Source organism: Chrysoperla carnea, chromosome 3 (assembly GCF_905475395.1).
Source record: "Chrysoperla carnea chromosome 3, inChrCarn1.1, whole genome shotgun sequence".
Classification (NCBI taxonomy): domain Eukaryota; kingdom Metazoa; phylum Arthropoda; class Insecta; order Neuroptera; family Chrysopidae; genus Chrysoperla; species Chrysoperla carnea.
In genome coordinates this window covers 43,380,329-43,398,200 of record NC_058339.1, presented here as the reverse complement: position 1 = coordinate 43,398,200, position 17,872 = coordinate 43,380,329, and the positions used below count along the sequence as shown (strand labels likewise).

Below are 17,872 nucleotides of genomic sequence, written 5' to 3'. Positions count from 1 at the left end.
TTATAATATCCTTAATGAGTCGGTTTTTTTTATATCGGTTGGCGTTAAGTTTAAGTATTATATGTTTTTCTCATAGATGCCATTATCAAAACTGGACCAATTTAAATAGGATCACACGGAAAGCACCAGTTTTCAAATAGAAATTGAATCATCAAAATTGGTTCACCCAGTCGAAAGTTCTGAGGTTACAAACATTAAAAAAAATACGGTCGAATTGAGTAATATTTCTATAGTTTTCATATATAAAAATCCACTTCAGCTAGTTGATCTCAAAACATATTGTTTGATTTCAAATTTTTTACATGGCACACTCTATATAATCTTACCTCGTTCACTATGTAGAGAATTTAATATCATAAAACCAATGGCAATTTCATAACAAAGAACAATATATTATAAAAGTGTTTCGCCTTTATCTTGATATTTACATCTTCTTTTATATTTTTTTTACATACTACACTATAATATACTTCATATAAATTGAATAAATAACAATAAAACATTCTTCATCTAGTTTAAAAATTGTTATAAACAACACCTGTGATATGAGACAACATTGTTACATTAGATAACTATATTCTGTAAAAGTAATCAATTATATATATTTGATTTGTGTCAGTTTAAAAATAGTAGTACCTAGTAAAAATTTATACATGTGATTATCTTAAAAGATGCCATGTAAAACGGTAAAGCGGTGGAAGGGGGGGGGGGTAAGCTTTAACCTGATAAATTAAAAAGTGGTAAAGATTATCTTTGTTAATAAAAAATATTATTATATAATTATATTTAATAATTATATAATAATAATTTAAATATTAATAATTGAGCCTGCGATTTTATAACACGTAGATCACTTTGAATGTGATGTATTATCCCACAAAATGTAAAAAATTGTGAAGGATTCATTAGAGATAAGATTTATAAAAATTGTCGTTTCGTATTGTGTCGATATGTATTATTTAGTCAGGGGAAAAGTAACGCAAAAAAAAATTGGAAATATGATTGTAGAGACTTACTTTGAGAAAATTTTAAATGATTTGTAATTTGTCACGCCGTTAGTTTTTTTTTAGTAGCTACTCTTTTGCGGCTAAAACTGCAGGAAAACAATTTCTGAAGTGAAATTCATAATTTTCGAAATTTTTTTATCATTGACACTTCTAGGGGTAGTTTTAATGGGGTTGAAGCCATTCTTAATTGCTTTTTGACCTTGAATTTGTGAACAGCGAGCCAAAAAGATCCACGAGAGACGATTATTGAGACAAAATTTTTAAATTTAATAAAGTTTTTGTCTAGCACTTCTAAGGGTAGTTTTCATGGGGTTGCAACCGTATTCATTTGCTTTTTAACCTGGAATTCATGATCAGCGACCTCAAAAACCCTCGGGAGACGATTTTCGAGTTGAAATATTGATTTGTTTTCACTGTAACTATTTGGAGTGCTTTGGGTATGGGAAAACTACCATAATTTTCCCAGTTTTTTTTTTTTTTTTAATGCCAAGGTTAGTGAGGCTGAATGTTCCTAAAGGTCTAAGGGACACATACTACACAAAAAAATTTTGAAATTGGAACTGTTCCACCACTTTTTCAGATTTGATGGTATTTTCTGGCTTATTTATTGCACTAAAATCAGAACATCAGATTTATTATTTCTTAAAAACAATGGATACGTGTTTTACCTGAATGCAAATCATGTTTATAAGGAACATAATAAAGAGAAAAACCAACTTACCCCAAATTCTCTAATGATCTACTAGTATCTAAGAAAACACTCAGATGATAGTGTACTGGTTCGATAAATATTGCGCTGTACTTACATTCATGCTAAAATAGTTCAAAAATTAGCTCATCAGTTTCAACAGGAAAGTTTTGGAGAACATAAATACACACCATTCGAAGAAAACTGAGTTCAAATCAACAAACGTTGAAAGAGAATATAAACATTTGAAAATCTTTTTTCTTCTGACTTTATAAAAATAGTAAAAAAATAGAATTTTTAGGAAACTAAAATAGCGGAAAATAACAAATTATAATTTTCAATGATTAAGAATTTAAAAACCAGTTAATCACTTAAAAATTTACACCATATATTAAAAGAAAAATACGTCAATAGCAGGAAAAAAATATGATAAAATTTTTATAAAAGAATGATGAAGGAAAAAAAGTAGAAAAAAGCGTATAAAAATACATGAAAACAATATAATTGTATGACATGTACCCTACTTGACAGTTTGAATGAAAAATTGAAAAAGGTAGACTGACTGATTACTAAATTGTTGGAAAAAGATGAAACTATATTTCATAAAATGTTCTCCCGTCATCTTGGTGATTACTTCAAATATTCTATGCAATATATTATAACTGTTTCGTTCTTGGTGGTGAAGTTTAATGATGAAAATAACAATGTCAAATTTCATTGATTTTTTGACATTAAATGTTAGTAATTTTGATACGTCGAATTTCGGATATTGCTATTTCAGCTATTTGAAAATTGATAGATTTATTATAAAAGTAAAAGACGGTTAAAAAAACATTTGAGAATATACAATTATTTTGTTCGTTTATTTTAGTTTCCAGTGAGTTTTTAAATAAAAACTTCGTTATTTTGGATATTTTTGTAACAATACTTAATGGGATTTTGTAACAATATTTAAGAAACCGTGTGGGTATGATGTAACTACCACACATATCACATTGATTCTCATGAGATTGGAACACATTTGACTACTGACAGATGATCAATATGTTTGTAATTCCACCTCAAATAGACCATAAACCAAATTAACGGGTAAAAAATGTGCAAAATTTCTTCATTTGTGTGCACTTACACTTATTAAATCACACAGTAAAGATAAAAAAAAAAAGATTATCAGATTACGATTTATTGCAAAAAGGTTAAGAACTCTGAGAAATACATTTTTAATCACTTACCGCATAAATTTCTTTTTCAGGAGTTCCAATCAAGATCCTCTAGATAGAATCTTCTGAGTAAAAAGGCTAATTAAAACATTATATTTTTTAAATAATTCTAATAAAAATTTTTAACTAACTACAAAAGGACAAATTATAAAAATAATATTATCATTAACGCCAGACATAATTCCAGGCCTTTTTCCTCTGAAGATTAAAAAAAGATCCGCTAGATGGCAACACTAGCTAACACCATCTAGAGGATCTTTTTTTAATCTTCAGAGGAAAAAAGCTAGTTAAAGTAAACTTTTTAGCTACTTACTAAGAAAAAAATTGTACAGAGATTTATATTTGCTTTGTTTATTCTCCACAAAAAGATTCCTATGTTAGGATAAGATACGAAAATGTAATTGACTCACTTATGTATAATAATAGTGACGGAATAGAAGGCATGTAAGACCGTATATCTACAAGAACCAGGTGCGATTCCCAGCTACGTTGTATTCTTTTCTTTCTTTCTATTTGTTTAAATACTGTATTTATTATAAAGTCAGTTAATTATGAATGTATCTTGCAAGCCTGTTTTCAATTATCTAATCGGTAAATTATATATAGTTAAAGCTTCAACGCAAATTTCAAAAATAAAACAACAAAAGAGAGCATTTTTAATTACTTTAACTACTTTAAGTAAAGCAAAACAAAACAAAGCAAACTATTTACAATATTAAACAACTAATGCCTGCCTGCAGTGCATACATATTAAATACACTACTGACTTATGCAATTAAGTAAACACATTAGGTAGTTGGTAATTAGTGTTACGGAATTGTATTCACTTAATATGTAGAAGTACTAACTATTATGTAAAATACACACCATTTTTTGGATGTTATGTACGTGGATATATACAAGATGTCAAAAACGTTAAAGCGAACAATTCAACTAATATCTACCTGAATATCACTTTTTATTGATTCTTGTACCTTGCCTTTGTAAATATACTCGGTAGATATTGAAAAAACCTGAGTTTTCCTTTTTAAATAAGCTAGAAAGCTTTACTTTTCCCGGATCCAATTATTTTTACTAACCCCCGTCTAAAAAGATGGGCGTTAAAGTTTAACGTATCCTTGTATCTGCATGTCGGTGTGTAACATCGTACATTCTAAACGGAGGAAATTTGATTTTTTGCTTGTTTGAAAGCTAATTTGACAGATATATGCCTCAAGTGCGACTTTAGAGTTTCGTACCCAATAACGATCAGGAAAAAGGTGACGATCTTTTAACGGATGAGCAGTTTACTTTGTTTGGAAGGTACGATAAAATTTTTAATTTAATATTATCTCTGAAAATTTTTATTGAAACATAAAATACTATCTAACGGATAATCGTTTAACTCATCTTTAAACTGGTAAATATGATAGTTTCTCGCTCTTTGCCTACATATAAGGTGTTTGGTAATTCGATGGCCAACTTGTAGAGGTATATACATAAGCTGATTTATAACAAATACGAACAAAAAACTAAAGATCGAAAGATCACGTCTCTCGAGTTTAGAGAAATTTTAAAATAATTCAATATGTTTGACATTTTGTTGCAAAAAACAAATAGCTATACAAAAATTTTCGTCATTGTTTGAGGCAACATATTGGTTTCTAAAAGACGATGATGAAAAATTGTTATAAACTTGGCGGCGCAATTCAGAAAAAACTTCCTAACCTTATAAATATTCCAAAAATGTATAAATGTGATCATACCATTTGATGGAATACCAATAACTGAACGTATTACTAGTACATTAATTAATTCTGTTTTTACCTGGTGGTGTATATATGTAGGCATATGGATGCATGAATGTTTGTATGGTTGTCAGATTGCTTCCAGAAAAAAAAATAGATTGGCGATATTCATACATAATAAAGGCATATCAAGTGAGAAAAAAATGCAAAATTTAAAATTTTTTAAAATTTATATTTACTTAACTTCTTTATCTTTTGAATTGTAAATCATCCCTATCCCTAAGGACGTTTGTTTATTTATTTGCTTGCCAAGCAAAATCTACCGAATGGATTTGAATGAAACTGTACATCAATATATCTCATGCATCAGAATAACACATGAAATGCAATTTATAAAAATATATTTAAAAAATTAAATTTAATTTGACATGTTACTGCTCCACTTATGATAACGTTTGGAAACATAAATTAAATATTTCTATCAAAATTTAAAATAGTAAATGTTAAAACAATTCATGGCCACTTTTTTTGATATACTCATGAATGATGAATATTTAACACTTTAAAAAATTGAAAACTGTGCATATATGTTAGCTATATAAAACAATCCCTTTGAGTGTTATGGAAGGCGGATAAGTGCGATTAAGTGAGGTAGGGGCTATAAAGCGTTGGCTTTTACTTTTAAGCCCAATCAACCGGGCGGGTATCACGCTAGTTTAAACAATTATTTAATATTTTATTTATTAGAAACGTCTTAATGGAAATGAAAATTAAAAAAATAAATAAATTTTTGTTTTATAAATTGGTACCTATATAATTTTAATATGGTAATTTATTCGATGATACAATAATTTAATGAGGGCTATATAAAACCCCTTAAATTTCATTATTATAGGGATCTAAACAAAGAAAGCTTCGAATTTACTGCCAATCTTGTACATTATGACGGATAGATATACTTATAGCACTTCAAAAACTTTCGACCCTTAATTCGATTTGCCTTTTCAAAGCCTAATGTACATTTTGTATAAATCTTTACCTTCCTTCTTTTTCAGGTGATTACTACTATTTTATATGTTAATGTAACACCCTGTATTTCACGTATAAATACGTACTATCAAAAACAACATAAGAGGAATCCATTAATCTTAACTTATATAATGTATGAGAGACATTGTGTATAGTCTATGCGTTATAAAATGACAAAGAAATAACATCAACTCCAAAATAGCTTGAACTGTTTTGTTGAAGCTCGAACAATTCTAGAGCTAACAACCTGAGTACATTTAATAAAAACATAGTATGATCGATTTGTTTTAAAAATAATATAATGATAGTTTGAACATTAAATTATGAAAAGTAGTTTACTGTTGAAACTAGAACCGATTAACATGAATGTAGGGTGTGTCTGATTGAATTTATTGGAAAATATTTGTATTCGTTTTTGTAACTGAAACGGAAATATTAATTACGGTACAAGTGCTGCAATGAATTCATTACTATACACTGGAGTGGTAATGACCCATTTTTCCCACGCATACTGAATGGAAAAGTACTTCTTAACTAACGGGTGTAGATAAAATATACTAAGCGTATTTTTAAAGCTCATGAAGTGGTGTTGTTGTCGGTGTCGAGATAACGCGAGAATGCTCATCAAAATAATAGTCCAATAAGTTGAAATGTCAATCGAGTTTGGGTCTTAAACGACGGTGAAGAATTGTACAACTTGGAGGCAATATTTAAAAAGTTTCAAGTTGTAAATAATACAATTCCAACTTAAAGTTCATTTATTTTCAGTGATCAGTTAATCTAGACCACAAAAATATCAACCTTGATTAAATTTTTGTATTCATAACGGATGAACTTCTTCACGTTTCATTCAATGGACTAGATTCTTATTTCATACACCTACAAAAAAAAAACTTATTATGCAACAATGTACTGGAATTTTCCAAAACCATCTCTCCTTTAAGCGAAAGTTATGACTATTAAAATTATCAAACCAATTCAATCAACTTATATTTATGAAATAATATATAAATAAATACACATATATCTTTTATTATTATCCACCATCATGTTATTAACTAATGTACGTATAGAAATAAATAAAAGATGGATGATAAATAATGTTAAATGTATCCATCCCTCTTTGTTTTGTATGCGACTTAAAGAAAATAATATATAGTATAATATTCAATGCAATTTCCTTAAAAAGTTACATTGTTTTGTCGTGACAATATTACTATTACTGATGTAGTATGTATAGTATACAAGGTGGTACATATATAGATGTACAGTTATTGAATGAATTAAAGTTTTTTTTTGTAATTATTTATTGTCAATTTGTATCCAGCCTTTGTTTTATCGAATTTTAAATTAGCTGAATATAGAATTATTTAATAAAATTTAACGCTTGGAATCAAAATTCAATACCTATCTATTTATAATCAATATTCTTGTGGGGCTTTCAGGCATAATTTTCATTGTAAGTGTTGGCTCAGCAAACTTAAATTTTTTGAAAATTGAAAAGTGAAATTGATGCTATGAATTCAAATTAGAACTCTGAAAAAAGTCCAAGCAGGTAAATTTTTGTGAAAACTACATCCCTTAAGTTTTTCAATAAATAGATAAACAAGTGAAAACAAACAATTGACTGAGTTAATTGTTGAAATACCATGTATACTCAGTGTTGATTACTCTATCACATTGCACATTCATACATGTCACACATACATAACTGATAATCCTATATTAATACATTCTATAAAATTTGCATCTAATGTGTGCCCTCGTGAATAAACAGTGATGTTTACAAAAAAATGTTTCAAAACAAAAGTTGTTTCTTTTTTGATAAGGAATATTTTTGTTATTTAAATTTTTGTTCCATCTCTAACGGTTTACAAAATGGATCCTACGCACCCAAGACTCAATTGCCCTATGTTGCTTATTTACGAACTCTACCTCACATTTACGTCCGCTGTAACAATTTCAGCTTGATATCTTTTATAGTTTTCGAGTTATCGTGTTCACAGACGGACGGGCGGACAACCGAAATTGGATTAAGTCGATGATTCTATGAACACCTATACCAAAATTTTTTTCGTAGCATCAATAATTTTAAGCGTTACAAACTTGAGACTAAACTTAAAATACTATGTATATTTCATATGTACATGGCATAAAAAGACACTTCGGTATCGATTCAACGAGATATTTTCGATTAACGATAACGAAACATTGTTTTGTTTTCATTGTACCTTGTAATTCAAAGGTGACTGAGGGCTGTACAAAAATAGTCCAAAAAACATCATTCACATTTGTCCGTCAGACCAATACTTACTTAGTTTCTGTTTCTGTCTGATAAACTCGGGGTTTCATCATTCAACAAGTTCTCTTTATTCATTAGCGCACTTTTTGAAAATTTATATAGTATTCATGTTATACACTGTATTATCACAATTTTATTTTTTTCGTAAAATTATTTCTAAGCTCTATTTAACTACAGAACCACTGACAAAACAAAAGAAAGCATTTAAATTGTATTTGATGACATTCAATTCTTATAATAGGTTTCTCCTCCACGCCATTAAAGTTGGGATAGCCAAGAAAAATAGTTTTTGGTGACCATTGTTAAAGTTTTATAATGTCGGCCATATCGATGAAATAGTCCGCCTTCAGATTTTCTAAAATGCTCTGACAGCACTCTGAGAATATTAAGATATTGATATTATAACACATTCTTATAGTGTCAGGCCGGCCGAAATTTCTATAATGACCATACTAATTGTCAATTGTGATCTTTTACTTTGGGAGGATAATTTTTATTTTATGATCATTTATAATTTTATACTCCAAATTATTTTTGTTTTGAAGATGAATAAACCAATACTGATATTTTACCATACATAACTACTTATTCACCTGCCTGTATATAAAAGAAAAGTAAGTCTAACGGCAGTTGTCGTGTTTTTGTTACTTAAGTCTAACTTTTTAATGTATTAAATATTTCTTATTATTATGTTTTTCATTCGTTTAAATGTAACGAAAACTCCACTTCATTTGTTTTGATCATTAATTTTTATAAAGCATTTTATTTTATGTTTTTTTCTTTTTTTTTATAGAAGAAAAATATTTCAAATGTTTATTTATTTTTATATTTTTCCTTTGAATATTTTTTCTTATTATTTCGATAATGACAATCAAATAAATGGTTTTTAGATAATTATTTTACTGATAATAGTAAATCGGAAATTAATAAAACGGAAATTCAATTGATTGTTAAAGAAAATAACATTAAGTTAATAGAGCATTTTTAAATTGGGGTACCGTTTTAAATTATTAGTAAAATACGTAATGATTTTACAAATATGAGATTTTTTTAAATGATAGTTACCAATCAGGCAGAGCAAACTTGCCAATTGGAAAGCTTTCATGTGATTGGTGGTCTTAAATTAACTAATTAATAATTCAAAAAAAAGAAAAAAAGTACTGTTTATAGGCATATCTTTCACTTATGCATTAATTAAGTATACCCAAACGAAGCGATTTAAGAATTGCAGGATACGTCACTTGGATCTTTATTTATAAAACACCCATTAAAATTTACGCCAAGAAAGTTTTAGCTATGCTTATAAAATGCATTCTAATGGACTCTCATTAACAAGTCACGTCTTTTATATGTAAATGAGGATAAAATTATTGTGTTGAAAATTATTATTTAAGTTCTCGGCAGTGACTGATCGGATGAGATTTTTCTAAGCGAAAGTTTCCAATCATTTGATGATTATTGACTAGATTCGATGAAACACAATATATCTTCGAAATACCTGATAAATGTATTGAGAATTTCATTTGCTCACGGCTTCATATTCTTGCTATAAAAGATATAACGGCGCATCCAGAGAATCAAAATCTTGTTGTTTTTAGTTCCCGAAGTTCATATATGTGTACTTCTACAAAGACTATTCGCAAATAAATTGTTTAGATTTATGCAATATTATTTTAATATTATATAACAATTTGTTTTTTAACTTACATTACAATTTTTTGATCTCCAATTTCGATAAAACTCAGTATATAAGGAAATTTTGACTCAAAAAGTACAAATCGGGTGCATTTGTTGATTGATCGAAAAGTTTTTGAGATACGGACTAAAATCGATCCAAATATTGCGATATCTCGGAAACTCTACATCCAATCATTAAATTAACCTGATTTTTATACTTTTTGGATCAAAATTACTCCATCCAACGAGTTTCATCAAATTCCTAATCAAATTTTTTTTTGCGTTTTTTTCGATTTTTTCGAAGGAGTATCTCAATGTCAGAAAAAGTGCTCGTTTTAAAACATTGTAAGTGTTACTATTATAACATAACATATGATGAGTAGGCTTAGAATGTTTTAACTGTAGCACTTTTTCTGACAGTGAGTATACGTACCCCTTAAAAAATTGCAAAAATTCGAAAAAATTTTGTTATCTCCAATTTCGACAAAACTCACTATATAAGGTAATTTTGACCCAAAAAGTACAAAATCGGGTGTATTTGTTGACTGATCGAATAGCTTTTGAGATACGGACTAAAATTTATCCAAATATTGCGACATCTAAGATACTCTACATCCAATCATTAAATTAACTCGATTTTTATACTTTTTAGATCAAAATTACTCCATCCAACGAGTTTCATCAAATTCCTAACAAAAAATTGTACCCCTTAAAAAAATTTCAAAAAATCGAAAATTTTTTTCTTGTCTCCAATTTCGATAAAACTCAGTATATAAGGTACTTTAGACCCAAAAAGTAAAAAAATCGGGTGCATTTGTTGACTGGTCGAATAGTTTTTGAGATACGGACTAAAATTGAACCAAATATTACGATATCTCAGAAACTCTACTTCCAATCAATAAACTAATTCAATTTTAATAAGAGAATAATGAGGTAATAAGAGAGTCATCATTTTTACAGATTAGTTAAATGTTTAATTAAAGACCAATATCTTCGACAAAAAGTACATTTAACAAGCATATTGTTTAGCTTCTACCTTAAAAGACATAAATTGTCGACAGAGTCTTTTGCAACATTCTACGGTGATCCTATAAGGATGCTTCTGTTTGTCTCTTTAAGGACACAAAAATAAAATAAATTCCAAACTTTATTTCGTCATAAGAAGTTTATTTATAAAATTTGAAAATTGACTAAGGAATTAGCCTTTTTCCTCTTAAGATTAAAAAGGCTAATTAAAGCATTATATTTTTTAAATAATACTAATAAAAATTTTTAACTAAGTACATAAGAAAAATAATAAACATTATCATATTATCATTAAATCCGGACATAATAATTAATAATTCCATGCCTTTTTCCTCTAAAGATTAAGAACAGATCCGATAGATGGCAACTCTAGGGAGGAGAAGGTACAAACATATCCTGCCATTTAGAGGATTTTTTTTTAATATTCGGAGGAAAAAGGCTAATTTGAATACTTAATGACGGTTTTATTTCGAAAGAAAAAGACTTATATCAAAATAAAACATGTCTTTGGAGGTACCCTAATATTTTATTTAACATAAATGATTATTTATAAAATATGTATGTAAAATGAAGTAAAATATTTTAATGGCTTGTATATGTAATGAGAAAAGATATCAAAATATTTTAGAGGTACCTACTGCTTGCTATTACTTAGTACAGTTAGCATATAATATGAGCTAACTCTACGTTCCATATAAATATGAGGCATGTATTCATTAATAAAGTTGTCATAAACATTTATAAAGTGAAATTAATTAGAGTTCTCTTGTTTTGTCTCTTATCCAAAAAAGGTACCTACTATTCCAAATGTATATGAGGTTGTTTATCATTGATATAATACTTACCTATACATATATAATGTTACTAGTTTCAATTGTACAAACAAATTCAAAAAGTACGACATGGAATATTGGTTTGTATAAGACCAACTAAAAAACATCCACAAAACGCTTACAACGTCTTTGTAAATAATCTCATTTTAACCCCTGAACCAAAAAAGGGGTGTAATAGATTTGACAGCTATTTCTGTCTGTCTGTGTGTCTGCCTGTGGCATCGTAGCGCCTAAATGGATGAACCAATTTGGATTTTTTTGTTTCGTTCTAAAGATTATTTAATGGGAAGTGTTCTAAGCTTTGTTTACGTTAAGTTCTTAGCTAAGTACGAGTTTAGGATTCCGTATCCTAAACAACTAAAAAATAGGCGAGGGTTTTCAAAATCGTCTCAGTTTGGAAAAGGCTTTAAGGAAAAAGATAGTTTAATGGAGAGTGTTCTTAGACCCGTTTTAAGTGCAAGTTAAAAATTCTGAACCCGCACAATTTCTCGGTTTTTTTTTATTTATTTTGTAAACTCCACTTGTAGAATAAAACATAATTTACATAAGGGGATTCATCACTCATTTGATATACACTTTAAACTAGTATTTTATTCATGAAAAAAATACGTAAAAAGTACCATAGAAGTTTAATCTGTTTTTTGGAACTCTTAGAATTGTAAAAGAATTTGGTGTGGAGCTTTCAACGGGTATATCTTTTTTGAGCACTTATCTCAAATTTCTTTTCACTAGTTATGGAGTAACATCAACACGAATGTTGGTATGCCTCACATATAACTTACAAGTGAAATTTACAAAATTTAAAAACCCACGAGGTATTTTTAGGGTACGGAACGCTAAACTCGGACGTATCTAAGAACACTCTCCATTAAATTACCTTTTTCCTTAGGGCCTTCTCCAAACTGAACCGATTTTGCGATCAGAGCCTATTTTTTAGTTGTGTCGGGTACGGAGCCCTAAACTCGCACTTGAAACAAAGCTAAGAACACTCTCTAATAAATAACCTTTCAGCCTTAGAACTCTTCTTTTTTTGGTTCCGGGCTTAAAAACCATATCCTTAGAAGATCTTTTATTTATATAAACAAATTTGTCTTAGGACTATTACCATATCTAGTTGTACAACTTACGTTTGTAGCTTTATGTATACATAAAATTTTTTATTTTGATCTATCTCTGAACTGATTGTTACATTTTTTTCTTTAGTAAAAGTATTAAAATGGTTTGGTAAACTAATTAAAAATATTTCTTAAAGTAGAAATAATTTTTTTAATCAAGCAGTACTAATATTTATAAACAAAAGAATGTTTATATTATTCAGAAAATGTTCTAGTTATGATATATAAATTAATACAATATATTTTTGTTAGACGTAATTTAATTACTAATTTTGGTTCACGCTTTAGAAATGTGTTTATATTATAATAACCTCATATTTTATACCCCTTAATTTATTTAGTAGATTTAGTTTTGCAGAAGATTTTAAATCTATGTTAATGATAAATTGACAGAGTAGCGTCGTTATCTTAAGAATCCCATTATATACTCGAAAATACGCCGAAAGGTGAAACTAAAATTTTGGTTTCATGTTGATTCATATAAGTAATTCGCATCACTTCTAACCTACAGCTCATAAGATAATACAAATACAACTTGGAAAAAATAAGTTTTTCTTGCCCATCTGTTCAAATTCAATTCGAGCCTCCCATACTATTATAGTTGGATCAAAAGTTTTCGAAAGCGATCGTGGGAACAATAGGTGAAAAAATCCTCGAACGTTAGATTTTTCTTTTATTATGTATTCAAAAATTTCATTTTCGCCTCTTAAGTTATTCTCAAATTACCACAAATAACGAGCAAAACGGTATAACGGCATAAAAAATCTGGCGTCAAAACCAAATCTCTTCATTAATGTTGCTCTAAATACTTAATGTAAATGCTTTTTGAGTAAATGAGACTATCTTTCAGTTCAAATTCTATGAAGTTTAATGTTTGTGGATCACGTTTCGTTAACATGAAATTATTTTATTATTTGTAGAGTGTTTACAACTTACTGGGTGAAACCTTAACGAGATTGCATCAATTTGAAGAAGCAGAAAGATGGTATCAAGCGGCTTTGCAAGTTCAACCAGATCATGTACCTGCACATATTACATATGGAAAACTTTTAGCCAAAAATGTAAGTAATCATGTAAGTACCATTTTTGAACATTTTATATACCTGTAATTTTCCATTTAAAGTTTTTCTGAATACAGATTCCTTTATGCCCCTGACTACTCCGAAAATTAGATTTTCATTTATCGTCTAAAAACCGTTATTTGCAGTCTTTCAATGTTCCTTATAACATTCTTGCTACGCATTTCCCGCTGTTAGCGTTTTTCTTGACTTCTTAAAAATTTAGCGTAATTTGTCATTCATCTTGTTTTAGAGTAGCCGAGTTGTGGAAGCTGAACAATGGTTTAGAAGAGCACAGAGGCTAGCACCAGATGATCCAAGTGTTTATCATCACTACGGTAAGCAATAAAAATTTCTCAGATTAACTGAAATGAAGAATTACAAATTACAAAATTATCATGATTATCTTGAACCTATATATTGAGAGATTTTGAAGTAATAGCATTTTATTTCACCATTTTCATGAATATGCATGATTTCTTTCAACTTCCGTAAAGATTTTCCAATGGCAATGGCAAATACCATGGTACTAAATTCTGAATAAAATTTAGTCGATTTTTGAGAGTTCTTGACAACCTAATAAATGTTTTAGGGCCTATTGTGAGAATATTTATTGGAAATAACTATTAGATTAACTAAGACTCCTATTGAAATGAAACAGGTGTGGGTTTTATATGATGAAATTCCCCATATTTTTCGTTTCCAATCTTACAATCTTAAGGATTTAAAGAGCAATCATATAACTTTTACTTTTAAGTCCATTATAAAAACATGGTACATAAAAATTTTTTTTCTGCTTAAGGTTATGCATTGTCTGTAGCTCATCGGGCTTATTTTAAATCAATTACAAAATTCTGCCCGACAATACAAAAACGAGTTAATAAAAACATGTTAATAAACATTAATAATATAATGTGTTATGACTAACAGATTTTAAATCATTAAATGAATGGATTTAGAATCACTTTAGTTTCTGATAATGATAATAATCATATATTATTAACAATTATCTAAATAGCATGGATATGTTGTTTTGCTTCCACTATGGAATAAAGATTTGTATTTATTTATTAAATTTTAGTTAATTTTGGTTTAGATGTGAGCTTGATACGCGTCCGCTTCACTGGGTTTAAAAGTAGAAACCACCGCTTTATAGTTCCATAACACATAAGAGATTGTTTTACGCTGCTAAAATATATGCACAGTTTTCAATTTTTTAAATTGTAAAGCAGTCATAATTCCTTGAGTATATTAGAAAAGGTAGCCATGAATTGTGGCATTTACTATTTATAATTTTTACAGAAATCTTAATTTAAAGATTTCTGTAAAAATTTATAATAGTAAATATCAGATTATATTTATTAAAAAAAATGTTTTTTAGTATCTATATTTTTAATTTATAGCTCATGTGTTATTCTGATGTATGAGCTATATTGCTGTACAATTTCGTTAAAAACTATTCGCTAGTATTTTGCGTGAAGGTGTAACAAACAAACAAACAAAAATTCATTACTTTCACATTTATAATATATAGGATAGGAGTGGAAGGATAGGATAGGATTTCGCTAAAATATAACTTCTGATAAATTTATAATGGTTTTAAAAACACAAACATTTTAAAAACAAAACTGTATGTTTTTAAAATACAAAAATTCTATACTCTATGATTATGGCTATACTCTATCTACTAGTTGAATGAATGAATAAGATTAAGTTATTTATTTTGAGTATTTATTTCTCTTCTTCCAAAACTTAATTGACCTATGTTGGTCATTCACGGACTCAACCTCACTTTTTGATACTTTTAAGCGTGATATCTATTTTCGTTTTGTAGTTATCGTAGCGAAAAACAGACAAGCAGATGGGCTGACACACAAACGGAAATGGACTCTTTAGGGGATTTTAGGATCACCTATACTAAAATTCTGTGCGTATCATCAATATTTTTAAGCGTTACGAACTTGGAACTAAACTTAGTATACCTTGATATATTTCATGTATACATACCCTATGTGACTATGCAACTATAAATACAAATGTGTTGTATTGTATAGTTCAATCTAATATAGTAATATGCATAATGCTTTTAATATTATTATGAAACCATGCAAAGCTACTCTAGTAATGTTATCCCATTTACATAAATAGGAATAATATTAATATATTTATTAAATTCATACTTTATTATGCTGTTCTTCATCGTACAATAACATTAAATAAATTAGAGTAAAATGACTTAATAATATCCATTTTGAAAATGTTTCATTTTATTGTGATATGATAACTGTTAATAAATTGTTTCAAATATCGATACAAGTTTCATTTTTATCCGACACATTACACGCGTACCTTGTATGTATGTATGTACATTTGTTTGTACAAATGGCTTGATGGATTTGGAAGTTACGATATCGTTATATTTATCTTAAAAACCCAAGTTTCCATAAATAAGTGATGGAAAAAAATGGTGGTAATATGGTGGTAATATTCTTTTTGCGAAATAATAATACGCTAATAAAAAAATTTAATCAAACCTATAGGTCAGTAGATCATTTTCTTCTTCTTCTCAAGACTCAGAAGAGTCTTGAGAAGAAGAAGAAAATGTTTCAAAGAAAAATTCTTTATATCATGCCTGTATCATTCAATTCAATTTCAAGGTTTAGTATGATCCCTAGTAACCCGTTCAATTACTAGAATTTTCTATTTTTTGGCTTTTTTAAATGTGAATTGCAAGAAAAAATATCGTTACAGAAGGAATTGGATATTGTATTTATATTCAAAGATCCCATTTAAGATCCCATTTATAGGCTTAAAGACTTTTGCTTTTTTTTGCAGACCAATGAATTTGTAAGTTACAGCAATTAAGCAAAATATCGTCTGATAACCATCGTCTGAGTTTGCAATTGAAAATTGTGCAGAAAATCAAGGACTGCCGAAAAAATTTACAACAATATCAAATCCCTAAAAATATACAATATTCACAATAGGAATATTAATGAAATTTATATTCGGTTCAAATTTTTTTTCCCGTATTTTAGTAATTTATATCATTTTAGTTACTTAAAATTAATTTATGAAAGCACAAATTCAGTGATGGCATTTAAAAATTTCTAAAACGAAAATTCAAATTTTTATACGGACGTTACATCATATTACTGGCTTGTCAAATTTGTTGACTACTGATACTGTACGGTATTAATTACTGACATTTTATATGGTAATACATTGAGTTACATTATTCTACGGCTTTTTATTAGAAAACTTAATAATAACGAGTGTAAATTCTGTGTTGTAGATTCATTTTTTGTAGTGTAAATTATACGTTGAACTGTATCCAATTGACAAATCACGTACTTATGCGTCATCAACAAAGAGCGCCAAAAAACTGCGTTAAACATCTCAAAATTATACTGTATTTTAAATATTTTTTTAAGCTTAATTACAGCATTTTTTAAACAGTATTTATATTTTTACTTTGTTATAACGGTGTAAACAATGAATTAAAAATATAAGAAACTACATGAATATTCCCTATTATATATTACATAGTTTGTTCAATAACTGAATATTTGGTTAAATAATTTTTTTTATAAGTTTATTGAATGTAAAACATATCTTTACATAAAACAATTGCTGTTTATACACACACCTGTTTAAATAATACCTACCGTACACAAATAACAAGAATATTAATAACATTTTCAAATTTATTTTAACTTAAGGGTAAATAAAATATTCGTATGACGTACAAACACGCATACATACATGTGTTCTATTTATGTCGTTCCATACAATATAAACGATTCATTTTCCATCATTTCACCAACGTAAAAAGGTAGACACGAAAGTATAAATTCACAAATAATAAAATTCTATAGTCACTATTTATTTATTTCACCCATATTTCATCATATAAGTTTTTTTTTTTTACAATTTTGTTCAAACATAAGTGGATTGAATCATTTAAACTTGGGTTTCCAAGGAGGGTAGTATCGTTTGTAACGGGCATTTAGATAGACAAAGAACAGGTAATATACCGACACGACCTTATTATAATTTGTATATTCCCTGCTACTTTGCGATCACCACTTTATGCCATTTCTCACCTATACCAAACCCGTAACTATGTAAAAAAAGATGGTGAGGGAAAATGTGTCTACATCTTCTCTGTTTCCGTATCGGAGAGTACA

The 17,872-nt window shown here is 28.3% G+C and overlaps 1 protein-coding gene across 1 annotated transcript in view; it reads left to right on the top strand.

Annotated features, from left to right (window-relative positions):
* LOC123296050 (protein O-mannosyl-transferase TMTC2-like) overlaps window positions 1-17,872 on the top strand; it is a 280,446-nt gene that overhangs the window by 247,933 nt on the left and 14,641 nt on the right. Inside the window, exons 8-9 of the mRNA XM_044877511.1 lie at window positions 13,545-13,697; window positions 13,936-14,020. Coding sequence (XP_044733446.1) covers window positions 13,545-13,697; window positions 13,936-14,020 — 238 coding nt within the window. The remainder of the gene's footprint in view (window positions 1-13,544; window positions 13,698-13,935; window positions 14,021-17,872) is intronic.